Source organism: Passer domesticus, chromosome 4, assembly GCF_036417665.1.
Source record: "Passer domesticus isolate bPasDom1 chromosome 4, bPasDom1.hap1, whole genome shotgun sequence".
NCBI classification, from domain to species: domain Eukaryota; kingdom Metazoa; phylum Chordata; class Aves; order Passeriformes; family Passeridae; genus Passer; species Passer domesticus.
In genome coordinates this window covers 65,425,831-65,443,547 of record NC_087477.1, presented here as the reverse complement: position 1 = coordinate 65,443,547, position 17,717 = coordinate 65,425,831, and the positions used below count along the sequence as shown (strand labels likewise).

The following is a 17,717-nucleotide window of genomic DNA, read 5'->3' as shown; positions in this document are numbered from 1 at the left end:
TGTGTGAAATCAATACCTGACTGTAGTTTAAAAGGAGAGAAGGAAATGGGACAGCATACTGGGAAGGTTGTGTAGCCATTCATATGGATAGATAACAAGGGGTTTGTATTGAGTTTGTTTCTTGAAGCTCTGAGTCTTTGAAATGTGTTCTGCCTCCACCTATCAGGGATGATAATGATCTTAAAATGTTTAAGCTTATTTTGCAGCTGTGCTAGTGTAGACAAGAGACCTAGAAGTCCTTTTTTTCAGTAACAGTGTGAACTGAAATATGAATTGAAATTCATAAAAATTTCCATTGCCTGCAGCTTTACCTGTCAAGCTTTCAGCAGTGCTTTCTAAAAGATTTATTGTCAAAAGTCACCACTGAGAATGTGTCCTAGTGATAATCTCTGCCCAGCACTGTCACATGCAAGTAGTTCTAGATAGGGAAATGTTCAAAAAAACCCCCAGTTTTTTATGTGAATACATGTCTGTCCAGAAGGAGGCTGTCCCTGTTTCTTTCATATACAGACAGACTTTTGCAGACTCATAAATGGAGTGAACAATTTCCCTTCAATTTTGTCAGTATGAAGCTGTAAACTGCAGCAGCTACTCTGTAAGAGACAGAAATGTGATTTTTTTTTTTGTAATATCTGTAGGTAGTATTATCTTAGCACATCTGTAGCTATGAATGTTTATATAGAATGTTGCTGTTATTAAAGAAAATTGTTAATTATTTTCTGCATATTTTAAGTAATTTTTCTTAGTGTATTTTGCATGCTATTCCACTTTTCTTGGGCATGTTTGGGAGAGATTTAATAGTTTTCCTGTTAAATTTCTTCTGTCTTTTGGTGTTTTTTCAGTCTCCTCTCTCCTTCTCTTGTCAGCTCCCATTTTGTAGTTAGAAGGCATAAGCCTCTAAGAAAACTCTTGTCAAAACAAGTTCTTAAGGCATCATCCTGGGGAAGATCTTGGTACATTGCCTCAAATGGTTACAGCACCAGCTGATGTCTGTTTAGCTCTGCAAGGGTAGCGAGGACAAAGGGGTTGAGGCTGGAATTGGTTCAAGTAGATGAAAGTCACAAGATGCTGTCCTGATTGAAACTAAAGCAAAAGACTCAATTGTTCTGTGAAAATTTTAGTAAAGAAATACTTCTGTTGGTTCCATGCTTGTGTATTTATAGTTTGCCTATGCTTTCACAGGGGAGCATGTAATGAAAAAGGCAAAATGCCAGAAACACCATGGTAATGCTAATTTTTCTGGAATTATATTTGGCTAAACTCTCTTGGTTATTGTAACCTGCTTTTCTACTGCTTGTCTTCTAAGCTGTTGACTTTTACTGAAAACCTAAGGTAATTGAATTTTTCTTTCAGTTCATAACTGGACTCAAGAGGACACTCTTCAGTGGCTTTCAGATTTTGTTGAATTGCCCCAATATGAAAAGAATTTTAGAGACAGCAATGTCAATGGAACAACACTTCCCAGGTGAATATATCTTCTGGATTAGTTTCAGATAATTCCCCATAGGTTGCTGCATTAGTTTAAACGGTAGGAACAACTGTGTGAACCTAAAGTCTAGTAAGATACAGTCAAATGCAGGAAAAGAGAAGTGTCCTTGCAGTTTTGAAGAGGTGGCTGCATTTTTTTTTCTGCCAGAATATTTCAAAATACGACTTTCCTAAAAGTTTTATTTCTTTCTGTGGGCTTTATCAAAGGTCCCATAATTCTGTGTGGTAGCAAACTTCCTTTTGAACACCTTCTGATCTATTGTATGGGTATATACAACAACATAACTATAAAATACCTTCCTGGAGCATAAATACCACACCTGAGTATTGCGTGTATTCAGGAGTTGGTGTCACAAGTCTGTAAATATACCTTTAACTGTTCTAAATGGATTTATTTTTCCAGAAAGGAAAGAATAAATTATTTCATTTTCTTCTTTTGCCACATGCAGATATGCATTTATATAGCATTACTGCTGTATTGTATTTGTCATACTTAATTGCATAGTAGTAATCTGTATAACTGTGGGAAATGCTGTTGATGTCTTCTTTTTTTGCATAGACTGATTTTGAATATAGCTTATAGAATAGGTAACGTTTTGTCTTGTCATTAACAGGATAGCGGTAAATGAACATGCTTTCATGATCTCTCACTTGAAAATAATTGACCGGAGTCATAGACAGAAGCTTCAGCTTAAAGCCTTGGATGTTGTTTTATTTGGACCTCTCACTCGTTAGTAACTTTTTGGAGTTTTTTTCTTATCTCTTGATTGTAGGAATTCAACAGAGCATATTTTCCATGACACTTGATACTGTAGATAGGACAGCTTATCTATTTTGTGGATGTGCTGATGGATTGCTTGGCATGCATTGTGGAACTCTGCAATGAATTAAAAAAAGTTATTTAGGTGCTGTGAGCAGAACAAAGGTTCACTTCTGTGTGTAAGATCATGTAGAAATTTTAGTATAACCCCACTTGACAGATGGATGTTGGCTTTTGTGTCACAAGACATGTCCTCTAAATATTTTTGACTGTTTAAATTACATTTATAGCTAAGGTTACATTAATTTCTCAGTTAGCTTGGACAGTGCAGCTGGGATGCTGAAATGAGAGGGAGTGACCTTCCTCAAGAAGAAGAAATGAGATGGTGATGCAAATCCAACACCTGTGTCTTTTGTGCACACTTGAGTTTGAGTGCAGTTAAATTTAAGGCAGGAGTTCCACATCTGACCCATTTTACCATATGCAGCCATGTCCATACCACATCAGCAGTGCTCTGCATGCTTGCTTGTACACAGTTACAGCTCTGCTCTGGCACTGTGCATGTCAGGTGCTCCTGAACTAGTCAGGCCAGATCTGAGTGGCGATTTTAGGGGACAAAAAAAGCACTTTGTGTTAGACCTTTAATTTACTTGTATTAGACCTTTAATGCTCGCAGAAACTGTCTTTACAGAGGTGCAAGTGATTATAAAAGTTGTACTAACAAAGATGTGTTATGTGAATGTTGGATATGATAATTTGACAATCCAACATCTACTTTTTAAAAGTGCTGCTTTACCATTTAAAAATGTACTTCATTCTTCCCGAGTGCATTTTTAACTCCACATGGAGTGTTTAAGTGGGTGCAGACTGGGGAGAACTTGCTGAAATCTAATTACACCTCCTACTGACGTGATGCAGTACAGTTGTGGAACTCTATTTTAACTCTAAATAAAGATGCAGAGTAGGTACTGTAAAGGGGTTTAGTAAGCTTTTCTCAGTGTAATGAATGTTTTAGTATAGGTTAAGTAAATTGTAAATCTTAAATAAGAGCAGAGCTGCTTATGTTTTATGAACAATGCTGTGGAATACATTTGAAAGGTAGTTCTTGGGAGTGGTTTGAGGTAAATGAGCTAGAATTCTGTTTAGCATCAGGTTCTGTCACCTTTTAGCCTGGGGAGCGGGAGGGGAGGCCTTAGTCTGTTGTCTGTATCAATGAAGTAGTTAATGATGGTGTTGTTCTCTGCACAGGTCCCCCTCACAACTGGATGAAGGATTTTATATTAACAGTCTCTATAGTTATTGGTTTTGGAGGCTGCTGGTTCGCATATACACAGAACAGAACCTCAAGAGAACATATCACAAAAATGATGAAGGACTTAGAAAGTCTCCAAACAGCAGAGCAAAGTCTTCTTGACTTGCAGGAAAGGTATAAAACGTAAAAGAAAAAAGAAAAGTTGTCCTTTTGTTTTGAAGTTAAACACAAATGCAGATCCTTTACAGTCTTAAGTTTTTTGCATTAACTGCCTTTGGATTTTGTTCATCTTCTCTTTGCATGGAAATTGTGGTGCTGATTTCTTGGGTAGAGATTGCTCCCAGATATTTTAGCAGGCAAAACAAACTTGTGGAGGAAGGTAGAGAATAGAGGCAGATCCTTTTTTCCTATAGATATACAAGTATTTACTGTTGTTTTCATAGAATTACAGTTTTTTTAAAATAGTTACATACATGGAAATGAGAACACTTTTTCTCTTTTTAAGCTTTTAAGATTGAAACAGACCTGAGCTGATTAGTTTCTATTGCATATATAGCAATGTGAAAGTTGATAGTCTGTGGTACACCTGTAACACAGTTGTCTATAGAGACTTGGATTTTGATACTGCACTTCCAATAAGAATTCACTTAAAAGTTTGGGTATTTTGCCTGGCCTGGATATCACATTGTGTGATGTGATTGCTGCTGATTCATGAAGCTTGCAGAGTCTTTGTTATCACAGAATGGTTGAGGTTGGAAGAGACTTCTGGAGTTCATCTTGTCCAGCCCCTCCTGCGTAAGCAGGATCATCTAAAACAGGTTGCCTAGGACCTTGTGTAGGTGGCTTCTGAATATATCCAAGGATGGAGACTCTACCACCTCTCTGGGCAACCTGTGCCAGTGTTCTGTCACTTTCATGGTGAAAGTGTTTCCTGATGTTCAAACAGAACCTCATGTGCTTTGGTTTGTGCCCGTTGCCCTGTTGCTGGATGCATTTTGTTATCCTGAGGACTACAACTTGTAACAAATATGCTGTGTATTTTCTCATATTTTTTGTTCAATTGTGAAGGCTTGAGAAGGCACAAGAAGAGAACAGAAACGTTGCTGTTGAAAAGCAAAATCTGGAGCGCAAAATGATGGATGAGATCAATGATGCAAAACGTGAAGCTCATCGCCTCAGGGAATTGAGAGAGGGAGCTGAATGTGAGCTCAGCAGGCTCAAATATGCAGAGGAAGAGTTAGTACAGGTATCTGCCAGCTGTTTATAAATTTAAATTTGTCCTAGTTTTGTTAGATCCTCAGTAGTGTTTAAAACAGCATACCCCAAATGCTAGATTTGAATGGAAAAATTCTGAGAGTGCTTAATGATTGTCTGTCAGTCATGCCATTATCTAGTAAAACAACCCTGAAACTATTAGAAGCTGTAAACTTTGTATATTAGCTTATGATAATATTTTGAGAGTCACTGAAAAAAATAGATATAAAAGCTTTTTTAATCTTGTTATTAGAAGAGAGAGTAGCTTTGTTTCATCTAAGCAGCAATAAATTTGGATTTATTGTACTAAAAAATTATCATATTACAAAAATATTTAAAATTTTAATTAGGAAATATATAGCATTGGAAAAATTATGGAAGGTCATATGCTAGATTTCAGAGCTGCCAGATCTGCATATCTGACAACAATCAGCACACACCAAAACTCTGTCAAGCTTTGCTATGTTGCTGTGGGCTATAAAGGTGCTTATAATTCACCTGTTAGTTCTAATGATACTTTTAGTGACACTTTCATTTCTTTTGTTAGGTTCGCATGGCTTTAAAAAAGGCTGAGAAGGAGTTTGAATTAAGAAGTAATTGGTCTGTTCCTGAAGCTTTGCAGAAGTGGCTTCAGTTAACACATGAAGTTGAAGTACAATATTACAATATCAAAAGACAGCATGCAGAAATGCAATTAGCAATTGCTAAAGATGAGGTAATAAATTATTCTTCAGCTACTTAAATATTTTTCTGATCTGTTGCTAGAGATATGAAATAGCAAACACAAAGCAGATAAACACTTGTGCTTTTTTCGTCTCTGAATTGTTGTTTGCTACCTGTCAACATTGCTAATGTTTTGTCATCTGTTAAGTATGTTACTAGTTTTATGCATTTCACTTTACTTTGTTTTTTAGGCAGAAAAGATAAAAAAGAAGAGAAGCACTGTATTTGGAACATTACATGTTGCACACAGCTCCTCCCTGGATGAAGTGGACCATAAAATTCTTGAAGCAAAGTAAGAGGGTTGCTGGGACAGGATGCATATTCTTTTGGGATTATTTGCTCCCAGAACAGAACTCCTGGAGAGTTATGGAATTGAGTGTCTTAGTGGTTTTGCTCTTTAGAAAAGCAATTTAAAACATACTAAAATGCGAATATTTCAACAGCTGTAATGGATCTTCTGGTATGCTGGAATGAATGTGTTGCTTTGCTTTATCAATAAGCACAGTGTATGTAATTTTAATATGTGCTTTTCTTCAGGAAAGCACTCTCTGAGTTGACGACGTGTTTGCGGGAGCGTCTTTATCGATGGCAACAGATTGAGAAGATTTGCGGGTTTCAAATCGCGCACAATTCTGGGCTACCAAGCTTGACCTCCTCTCTCTACTCTGATCACAGCTGGGTAGTTATGCCTCGAGTTTCCATTCCTCCCTACCCAATTGCAGGGGGAGTTGATGACTTAGATGAAGACACTCCTCCAATAGTTTCACAGTTTCATGGTAAGTGATGAGCTCAGTAAAAAGAAAGGGGAAAAATTGTGGGACATGGGATTTTCAGGTCAGGTGGGAAAAGAATACTGAAATCCAGCAGGATTAGATCAAAGTCAAAAAGACTAAAATTCTATGTAGAATTTCAGATACTAGCTCCAGTGGGACTTAAATGGAAAATTGGGTTTTGCAATAAAGATAATATGAAGAAAAAGCCTCTATTTTGTTTCAGTGGGAGAGTGGGGCAAATTCAGCTAAGGTTTTGAAAGTGATTGTCAACCTTGGATTGCTACTTAAACAAAAGTTTGTAATGAATAATGCTGAGTTTCTGTTAGCTCATTTATTCTTTCAGATGGAAAGGATGAGGTTAGTCCAGGGTTCCTTGAGCTATGAGAAAGATCACATCCTTTGGGAGGCCACATGCTACATAGCCTTGTGCACATTCTTTAGTGGTTGGAACAAAATCCTGTTGTTGTTCAAGGGAAGCTTTGAGCCAGAATGTTTGTGTTTGGTTATAGTGGGTTGGTTGTTTGAGTGTCCGTTGGAGAGGCCGAGCTCTGGAGGGACAGAAATCCAGCTTTGGTTAAAGTATGATCAGAAGATACACACTGGGGATTCAGACCACCCTTGTATCATGAGTCATTGTGTCAGAACAAGAGCCTGCTTCGTGGAGCTTGTGATTAACTGGACTCTAGAGGCAACTCGAAAAAATGAGCTCCCATGCAGTTATTCAAACAAGCGGTTTTAAGCTGAGGAATGAGTAGGAAGGAAAACTGTCATGTGGGTACATTTTTCTTCCAGGGCTGGGATTCTCAGAAGAAATTCAGACTGTATTTTAAAATAGCATAAGTTTGCCACTTTGCTGCCTTCACTCAGTGTGCCTTGGACACTTGTTTTTCTTCTTAATGTACCAACCTTTCTTTCTGCAGACCACATTGAAAAGTTCATTAATCCTCTTGCAACTTACTGCAAGTTCTGATCACTTTTAAGGAATGCTGTTTCTCTAGTTGTCTTCAGTACAAATACTTTGATTTAAACCCTGGCAACAAATTTATTGGAGACCCAATAAAATATGGATGCCTACAGTTAAGCTCCCAATTCTATATAGAGAAGCCTGTGGTCTGATTTCAGAATGAAGAGATCAACTTATTGTCATGATTTTCCAGATGGTCTACAATGGCAACACTTGGATATATGTAAAAAACTTCAGACTTGTGGGGTTTTTAGTCACTCTTCTCATTTAGCTCTTGCTTAGAAGTGAAGCCAGAGAAGAAAGTGCAGTTGATTCAAAGGAACTACAATTAGAAAAGGACTGTACTGTTTGCAAGAGCATACTTAGCTGAAACTTTACTGTATGAGGAAAATATGCTAAATGATCAGTTGTTGAAACTAGTGTTGAGGAGTCAAATTATTGTAGGTTAGTTCAGTAAATACTGAATTATTCCCATCCTTTAGGCAAAAATTACAAATGCACACAAGGAAGGATAGAAGCATAATGGCTTGTCTTGATCATGAGGCTTCAGGCAAAATGCACTGTGCAGGAGGTCACTTAAGAAAGTGGCTATTTCCATCGCTGGATCTAAAGTGGACTGGGCTATTGCCTTGTCCCAGCATCCTTTGGACTCATAAGATTGAAAAAATTTGAAGTCTGTTGGACAGGCTTCCATGTGCCAGAGCAATTGCATTGATAGGCTTATATGGTGTCGAGTAATAGAGCTGTTTGATCAATCTCAAGCTGAAGAACAAAAATGGAATAAGAAATAGTATCTGACACTGGAAAAAAGTCCTTACAGCTGAAAGGTGGTAATGAAACTTCTGTTTTTCCACTCACTTATTGGGATTCAGCTGGTTCCTTGATTTAGTGAGTTTCATTTGTACTGGAAAATTCTACATGTTCAATCTTCATAGCTGAATTCTTCATATTTCTGTGTATATACACCTACAAAGGATCAAAATGCTTGTTACTTCTCTGAAAATTCACCAATGGTGCAATCTTGGGATTTTTTTTTAATACCAGTAAGTAGGATGGTATCTGATTTACCTTGACCTGTAGCACAAATTTCCTAAAGAGATTCTTATTCTCTTATCTCAGTTCACATTTGCTCTTAGAGGAATTTTTTTTTTTTGTAATGACACAAGATGATTTTTGAGCTCCCAACGTGCTTTTAAGGTCAGTAGGGAATTCCTCAAAAGTAATATTAGAAGTTTGAGTTATATGCCAACTCTCATGTTGAGAATTGCAAAACTTTCTTTCCTGCTCAGGGGTGGAAATAAATCTATGTGTTGGCAAAGGTGCAGTCACTTACAGTTTAGTGAAAGTTGTGATTTCCTGTACTAAAAGAGAGTGGACAACTTGTCCTTTTCTGAGATTCCAGGAAGGCAAACTGTAACTTATATAGTGATAAACTGCCATTGCAGAAAATAATATGTATTTTGTCAGTCTAGACATCCTTGTCTACAAAAATAATTAATGGGATATTTAGCATGTTGTGTTTGCTAAAAAATTTTGAACACCAGTAAGGGTCTGGTGTATCTTACATAAGCAGTGATGCATTCCATGGGACAGTTTGATGAGGGGTGTGAAACATCCTGAGACTTTGTAATTACTAGCCTGAAGAGAGGTCTGTAGATTTTTTCTGGACAAGGATTACTGCCTAATAACCTTTTGAAGGAGGAATTTGATTAGGAACATTTGAGTTTATCACTTCCTGTTGGGTACATTGCTGATGAAGTCTTGTGTGGCTGTCTCCACCCATTCTTAGTATTTTTACTTCCAGAAATTCATAGTTAGCCTGGCAAGAGACAATGTTATCTAAAAGAAAGTTCTTGATTTTAAAATGAGGTTGAATTATGTATTTTCTGTTATGTTATGCAAATGAAATTGGTCTTCTCTATCTAGCGTATTTTTCAACTACTGTAGTGTATATTAGTTGGCTGTTTGGTTAGTCATACCTACTTTGCAAAACTTTTACATTTTCTTCTAACTTCCAAATCACCACACAAAATACAGGACATTGTGTAGCATACTAATTTCAACACTGTTATTTTTAGTTTATGAAAGGTTGGGAGTTTAAGTAGATGCTTTCTTTTTGTTCTCAAGAGAGCATAGTGAGCCAGAGCTTTGGTGTACTTGGTCAGGATAGTATTTGGCAGGCACAAAATTTCTGCAGTTGCATCTTGATTACCTGCTTCATCTGACTGTAGAATGTATGAGGTGTGTCAGTCTTTCTTCCTTTGAAACTGTCAAGCAATGTCAAAGTTGTTTAAAAGTCACTCGCTGAAGCAGATATCTGCTACTTAGTCTTCAGAGTAGATACTGTTAACATCAATGTCACTTGGAGGGTTTTGGTTTGCTTTTTCTCTGCCTCAGGGTCCATTGTAAAACCTCCCAGCACACTGGCAAGAAGCAGTAGCTTGTGTAGATCAAGACGCAGTGTTGTGCCATCATCTCCACAGTCTCAGCACGCTTTGCACTCCCCTGACCCTGACATCCTTTCTGTGTCGAGCTGCCCAGCTCTCTATCGAACTGAAGAGGAGGAGGAAGCCATTTACTTCTCTGCTGATAAACAATGGTACGGAGATTAGCAAACAGCACTTGGAACTCTTGATAGGATTATTGAGACTAACAGTTTAGAACTAGATGTTAAACCAAGCCAAAAGTTAAAGTAATCTGTAGGATAATATAAATTAATATAGTCTACATGGAGCGGAGAGTTCTTGTCTGGTATGTGTATGTAAAATAGCTAGCATGTCATATACAGTTAAGAAATGTTACAATCCAGGGTGCACTGAACTAACCCTGATTCTCCATTACAATATGTTACTGGCTTTTACATCTGAAACTAGGATCAAAAGCAATGTCAGCTACTGGGCGAAGAGGAGATGGATGGTAACACAATTCTTACAGCATGTTGAGCGTGTACCTACTCTTGTTACATGGCCTCATAGGAAAAGGTTAAATTCCTTTTGGAAGGAGCAAATGAGCTTGTTGAAAGGTAGGGACACTTGTCCTGAAGAAACTTTTTGTGTATGATAGGCTTAAATCTCCTTCTTTCATTTCATAACTTTTCTGACTTCACGTGCCAGAAAGATAGGCTTTGTTCTTTGAAGTGAGATACAAATGACTGATTCTGGGCAGATGCTGCTGCCCACAAAAACAAGATTGCATAAACTAATTCCCTTAAGTTTAGATAATAAAATGATGTAGTGCAAGTTGTAACTTTAAATGTTTAACTTTTTTTTTTGTTTGTTTGTTTAATTAACTACTAAGGAAAAGTGTGGGTGGTGCTTTTAGACTAATGTTATTGATTCTAAATTAATTTCCTTTTTAACTATATGAAGGAAATTGTAGTTTCATTATATTTTCTCTTCTTTGTGCTCTGACTCAGGGAAGTACAGGAAACAGGTTCGGAATGTGACTCCTTAAATTCATCCATTGGAAGAAAACAGTCTCCTCCAGCAAGTCTTGAGATGTACCAGACAATTTCTCCTCAGAAAGTATCACCAGAAGAATTCTCACTTGAGGAATCATCTACAGGAGACTCCTCTTCTCTAACTGCAGATGTTTCTAGGGGCTCTCCTGACTGTGTAGGCATGGCAGAAACTAAGAGCATGATCTTTAGTCCTGCAAGCAAAGTTTATAATGGAATCCTGGAGAAGTCTTGCAGCATGAACCAGCTTTCAACCGGGATCCCAGTCCCAAAGCCTCGTCACACCTCATGTTCTTCGACTGGCAGTGATAGTAAACCCAGCCATGAAGCTGCTTCTGTCCCCAGGATAAGCAGCATCCCACAGGACCTCTACCAGAATGGTGAAAAAAATAAAAAGCCATCAAAAATAAAAAACCTCTTTAAGAAGAAGTGTAAGTGAGGTGGGCAGAAGAAAACCTATAGTAATGTTATAAAAACTCTATTTTTTAAATCTTTAGGAATGTAATTCCATTTGAGCATTCCAAACTGGATGCCCTAATGGAATACTCTGTAGGTCACCTATATTTAATGACTGTACTGTCAACGGTTGTGCCAGCTGTCAATGAGAAATCATTAAAAAGTTCAGACAGTTTACATTAATTTCTGCCTATTTATTTCTTTATTTTTTTTAGGTTGTCTTTTTCAGCTTTTTTTTTAAATTTGATTTTTTGGGCTTTTTTAAGTTTATTCATAAACCATTTGTAAGCCACTTTGGACTCCTAAGCTTTAATGGACTAGTAAGCCTTCCTGGGCTTGCCAAAGTTTCTTGTTTACTGGAGCATCTTCCTATCTTTCCATAGAAATAGGACATTTATCTACCGGACTTTAACAAAAATAAAAGAAGTAGAACTAAATGAATTGCACTACTGTTTTACAGACTGGAACAGTCTCTGCAAGTGAAACTGAAAGACTTGTATTTGACTGAGAAGATGAATCTTTTCACTTTTAGATCTTTTGGGGTTTTTAAGTAGAATTTAGCATTTCTAATTGACTTGATTTCTGGAAATGGAAATGTCATGCTTTTATTATGGGAAGCTTTGTTAGATGCATTTATTATTAGAATGGTTCAAGTCCTGCTGTAAAGATCATTTTTTTCCCAGGACTTTCACTGTGATTTTAATTCACTGCGGGCTGTATGAGAAACAAAAAAAAAAAAAAAAAAAAAAAAAAAAAAAAAGAGAAAAAAGAAAAAAAAAGGTAAATTACCAAGAGAACAGGCTCTTGATTCCTTATGCAAGATGGTTGTGAAACTTGACTGAAGACTGAAAAAATTCACCTCTCAAAATGAGGAGGGGGAATAGTAGCTTTTGTTTACAGTTTGACGGAAAATGGACATTTGGGTTGTGAAAGTTTGTACTGTGGTAAAGATAATAAATTGGAAACATTATTGTGCTTGGGAATGTTCCAATTCTAGCCGATGCTTGTTTCAGACATGTTTCAGAGGTCCTGTTTATTGGAAGCTGTCATAGGCTACATTGCTTATGCTCACTGCTGTGTATAAGTTATTATATTTTTTGAATTAGCTATTATTGTCTTAATGTCCTCCTTTTGTAAAATTTCATACACTTTATTTTTGTATAGTTTGAAGATTTAGCTGTTCAGAGATGTCTGAAGTAAATGGTATAATTTTATAATGCATACTGTTATACTAACTCATAATTTTAGATATAAAGATAGATCTAAAGGTGAGATGACATGCTTCAGATAAAAGCAATTTTTGTGAAGCTTTTTTAGGGAGAGATGAAATTACTGTGAGGTAACAAGGAAGCCTTCTTAGGGTAGCAGTAGGTAGGTGTTAAAAAACTTCTTATTTTTTTTAAACAATTGGAAACAAGAAATATATGGCTTAAGCAACAGTGCCTTTTATTCAGTTTGAAAATATTAATACTGAGCAGGAATTTCTTCTGAGGTTCCAAAGAAATATCTCCTGCTCTAGTCAACAGAAGCAATTTTACCTAGTGATGACTTAACAGTCTCAGATCTTCCATAGGGGTGTTCTAATTGCCTCAGTAGCAGGTGCCACTGCCAGGGACTTGTGATTAGGGGCTCACTTCTTACCAATATGTATGTGATGTACTGTGTGAAAGAATTATTTCACAGACTGCCTACATTTTTTCTAGTAAGGAGCCTTCAAAACCTGTAGCTAATTGAAATCAAGTCATGTGTGTCTTTTCTGTCATTTTCTTTTTAGGTTCCACTGTACATACCCAATGTGTTAGTTCTCTCCTCAAGAAGTGGTGGTGATTTTAACAGATTTACTGTGGTTAGTGACATGGTTGAAAGAGAAGGGTTATAAAATGCGGTGGAGACCTTGCATGTGCAAGTACTTTAAATGTCCTGGTACATTGTTTAAGTTCTTAAGAGAACAGAAATAATCCAGAGATTTGTTGTCTAACAGAGACTGATTGTAGGCCACCTATGCAGAAAATCATGGGACAAATCAACTGTTTGATAAAGTTTGGAGAAGAAAAAATTAGTGGAATAATGAGAACATAATATTGTTCCATTATTCTCTGAATCATCAGATTGACCAGCTGTGGGCTTCAAAATAAAGTAATTGCAAGGTAGCAATGGTCTCTTTGAACAAAGATTGTACACTCTGTACATGGCAGACAACAAAAAGCAGTGATGAAAAAAGACTTGTGCTGAAGAACCACCTCAATGCTGAGCCCTCAAGAGCTGTAGGTTAAGCCTGATGAAGTACTTGAACATCTACAAAGGGAACAATTACTTTATGCAAGTAGGGAACTTCCTGTGCCTCCCTCAAACAACATGAAGACTACTACCAGAAAAATCTTGGTGCATTTGAGAAGACTATAGCAATAATTGAGTTGAAAATAAGATCTGGGGCTGGATAGAAGATCTTGGTGTGAGATTTGAGTAACTCTGTCTCTATCATTATCAAAAAAGATTAAGTGGGATTTTGGTACTGAAAAGTAAACATTTACACATGGAGAAAAAGCTTGTACTGAGTAGTGGAAGGGCAGCACTTCTTAATTCTGGTATCAAAATTGGGCAGACTCAAATACTGAGAAGCCAAAGCAGACAAATTCAGTTTTTTGTAGTAAGTATAACTAAAAGTGAAATAGAGGAGGTATTGAACTCTATTGGCTGGAAGTTAAAGTGCTAAGTATCTTTTTAAAAAAACAATTTATTTTCTGGAAAAAATATTTCTTTATGCTGTACAAACAAATCAGATAAGATTATCATACTGATAGATTTTGGCTTCAAAATGGCAAACCTTTGGAGCACAGACAGCTCTCAACACTGAGTATGTCACCAGCTGTCCTGTAATTTTATAGCTGCTTCTTAATAAGTGTTAGAGAACAGAAAGCTTAAATTAATACAGTCGGAAGTGGTGAGTATTATACGTTGGAGGACAAACTAATTCTAAGTTAATTGAGTTTAACTTAGTGGCTATTATTTTAATAGCCACTTGCATTTCTTGCCATTTAAATTTGTCCACAATGTAAGTGGCTTCCATTGCTCCTCCTGCAGAAATTCCTGTCTTTAAATGGTTCGAGTCATTTTACCGAGGGATGTTGAGAGCACTGGCTCTGAGGTGGATCTTCACTGGCAATCATCAGATCCAGTCTTAGCATTGAAGTACCTGGCACATGTCCACATGTAAGAAGTGAGACAATGTGCCTCAAAAGGTTCTCGGTTCCATTTGCTACCACTGTAACGTGAACTTGCTGGCAGTCAGTGAGTCCAGCCATCATTCCAACCACTAGGATTCATAGGACATATCAGTCACTTGAGACAGTCAGCTAGTGTCATTAAAGATTGGTTTATGGGTTTTTGTTTTGTTTGTTTGTTTTGGGTGTTTTTTCGCTTTCATAGCTAAAATCCATGCTCTGTTTTTAATTATCTGGTATCTCAGAAGATGAGGCTCTTTGCTATTTAAATATTTTGTTAGAGTACTTTGTCAGGACAGCAGCTCATTTGCAGAAATTGCCTAAAAGACTTCTCCCTGTTCAAGGTTGCTGTTTAAGTCACTTGTAAAATGAAGAAGTGTCAAATATAAGGTTCCATATGAAGAAGAAAAAAAATCCCAGTTCTTCCGAAACTAAACAAACCTTTCCACAATTCTTACTAAAGCTATATGACACTTGATTAGCATAAAAGTTTTGGGAACGGCATTTTGGTTGCCATGGGGAATGCTTTTTACTGTCTTATAGTGGACTTAGAAATTACAACAGCTGATTGTGTTTGCATTTTTTGGTTTTTCATTTTGGTTGGTTCCCCTCCATCCCTCATGCCCACGGCTCAGTGATGGAACTTAAAATTGTTCATTAACAGTTCTAGGTATATGTCAACTTTTCTTCCCCCTCTGGTATCTAGGTAGTGGATTACCTTCTACTTCCTGAAAGGTAATTTGCTGAAAGAGGAAAAATCCTCAATTATAGTCCAAGTAGTAATGTTATAGTAAGAATATACTTCTGTCTTTGGAAGCCTAGAAGATGATGAAGCCAAGAATACTTGATTTCAGTTTTCTTACAATACTTATGGATGCTAGCTGGAGTTAGGCAGTAATTTACAACTGATTGAAAGCCTAAAAAGAAAGCTAATTAGAAATTAAAGCTTTCAAGATTTTGCCCTTTTGCTTCCCAAAATATGGGAACATGGCATGCACAGGAGGGAGATGAGCTGATTAGTTTTTCTTGTATCACCAGCTTTTAGAGTTTCAGGATAGTTTCATTCCATTTCCACAATACATTGCTGGAGAGGGATTGTAATCCTGGATGTTGCATCTTCAGTGATTCATGGTGAAGCCCACTATGCCTGGTTGAGTCTGAGTGCTGCTAATACTTTCTGCTAGTGACACAGATGTTGGGATAACTAATAACCAAAAATTGCCTGCAGAGTTTTGCTGCCTGACAGTGTGTAGATGTTTAGGTGACCATTCTTTGAGGCTTCAGTAGCAGTTCAAATGTGTCAGGTATTCAACAGATAATTTTTGCATCCAGCCCAGTACAGGTGATGTTTTTTTGATTCTCCACTTAGTTCTCTGTTGCGTAAACAGAATGCACCAATTCATATAAGTGGTAACAATATCAAACTTGATTATTCCCGGGTGCTTTTGCATCTGACATTGCTTAAACAGATGGCACTACTTATTAATCCACTTCAGGCATTCAGAAATAAAGTAGATTTGTGTTATCTGTTGTTTTTCTTTACAACTTTAAATCTCAAATTTACCAAATGGTGTGTGTGTTCTGTGTATTTAATGCTTCACTGAAATGAAAGCGGGAAGGTTGATTTCTGCTTAGATGTTAAGGATAACACATTTGAGCAAGGTAAAAAGAAATGCCTCTTTCTCGTTGGAGAGGATGAAAAATGTTCAGTGGTATTTAATCTTCTAAGGAACACTCACAATTTAGATTGCTGGAGATTAGAGGTACATTCAATCTCAAGGCTTTCAGATCAGTAACTTTTTATCCAACAAAAAACCCCGCTTTCTTCTTTACATGTACTCTCCAGGGTATTACCCTCTTATTTCTAATTTCTATTCTGTTTTTCACCCAGCATTAAATTTAGTAGTTACAGTACTCACTGGTGTGATTACCAGACCTCCGAGCAGTTTCAGAGAACCTTTAGTAGCATGTCTTAATGTCAATTTTGTTTTAATATGTGCTAAAGATATCTGAATCAAAACTTTGCCCTTCACATTCCTTTTATTTTAATTCAACTCCGTTCTTTGTGATCCCTTTGCTGTTAAAATAAACAGGTACTGGTAGTTTAGAGTATTACAGGCTTTTTTTCAGTTTGATGTTACTAATAGATAAATGATAAATACTTGCCTTTTAAAGACTTTGTCATAGTTGGATATTGTAAAAACACTGCTGTGCTTCAGATGAATGAGGTAGAGCATTGGCTGGTGTGTATGAGTGGTAAAGTTATCCTTTATCTTGTTTATTTGTGACTTAAGTTAATGCTGCACAATTATTTTCAGACTTGAATTCATTTAAAATTAAGGTCAGTATGTCCAACCCTACAAACTCTGTCTTCAGTTGTCAGCCATCACTCCATTCTTACAGAAATTAATGACAATCTTGAATATTTGTACTAGCTTGATGGGTGGTAGAATGGATTCTGGTAAGTTTTCAGGTGGAAGGCAGAGAACTTCTGAAGTGACCTAGGTAACCTGTGTTCTTGATCGGCTTTCAAATCCATCTCCCACTCAGATGGAGTCTCCCCAGGGGAATGTAGATGTACTTACTGCTTGGAACTTTGTAGTTAATTATATTTGGCGCTCTAAATCTGATAACTTGCATGTGTGCTATGCTTGCTTGCTTTTCAATAGCTGACAAAATCTATAGATCTTGGGAGTTTGTCTTTAAAAATTGCTGTTAAAAAGAAAAAAAATACTGGCAAGAGAAATGTGTCAGGCTGTGAACTGAATAGAATGAACAAAGAGACCAGCTGTTGTCTAAAAGTATTGTTTAAATAATTCTTAATGAAATGAATTGGGTAGCACGTCTGTTTTCACATTGCTCTCCTCCAAGCAACAAATATAATTAGAATACCCTAGACTTCAGCAAGGCTGTTTGGGAGATGTTTTGCCCTGTTTTTATTTTTAATTTAAATAACGTTGAGTTGTAGTGGGTGTTCAGCATATTAATGCCTGACTTAAAAGATTAGCAGAATTTGAATGAATTGCATTGTTTTGTTTAATTACTGCTTTATAAAAATGTAGATACTTGCATAAAGTCCATTGGATCTGGATATGTTTTAATGGCATAGCAAGAAAAGGACCAAGACAAGTAAATGTGTGCAAAATTTGAATCTTAAAATGTTTACTGGGAAGAGAAGTTGTCCATGCAGATTCTGCTCTTCCTCTGTTTGCTCTAGGCTTCTGTTTGTTTTCCTTAGTTGAACTAAAACAAGAAAGAAAGCCCTCAGACTGACTAGTTTCTGTCTTTAATATATACACTGTACTTGCTTTTAACCTCACCTATTGCATGTTGTTAATGCTGTACACAAATGCATTTGGAGTATTTCTT

The 17,717-nt window shown here is 36.8% G+C and overlaps 1 protein-coding gene across 6 annotated transcripts in view; it reads left to right on the top strand.

Annotated features, from left to right (window-relative positions):
* The window catches only part of STIM2 (stromal interaction molecule 2), an 80,630-nt gene extending 69,326 nt beyond the window's left edge, over positions 1-11,304 (top strand). For 4 of the 6 annotated variants that reach the window (XM_064418453.1, XM_064418452.1, XM_064418456.1 and 1 more), the window contains 9 exons: positions 1,354-1,465; positions 2,103-2,218; positions 3,497-3,674; positions 4,569-4,746; positions 5,302-5,469; positions 5,669-5,769; positions 6,015-6,253; positions 9,612-9,813; positions 10,630-11,304. In XM_064418453.1, the coding sequence (XP_064274523.1) occupies positions 1,354-1,465; positions 2,103-2,218; positions 3,497-3,674; positions 4,569-4,746; positions 5,302-5,469; positions 5,669-5,769; positions 6,015-6,253; positions 9,612-9,813; positions 10,630-11,110 (1,775 nt within the window). In that variant the 3' untranslated portion in view covers positions 11,111-11,304. Of the gene's footprint in view, positions 1-1,353; positions 1,466-2,102; positions 2,219-3,496; positions 3,675-4,568; positions 4,747-5,301; positions 5,470-5,668; positions 5,770-6,014; positions 6,254-9,611; positions 9,814-10,087; positions 10,237-10,629 lie in introns of all 6 variants that reach the window. The other 2 variants (XM_064418457.1, XM_064418458.1) reach the window with 2 other exon arrangements.
* Positions 11,305-17,717: the final 6,413 nt, after the last annotated feature.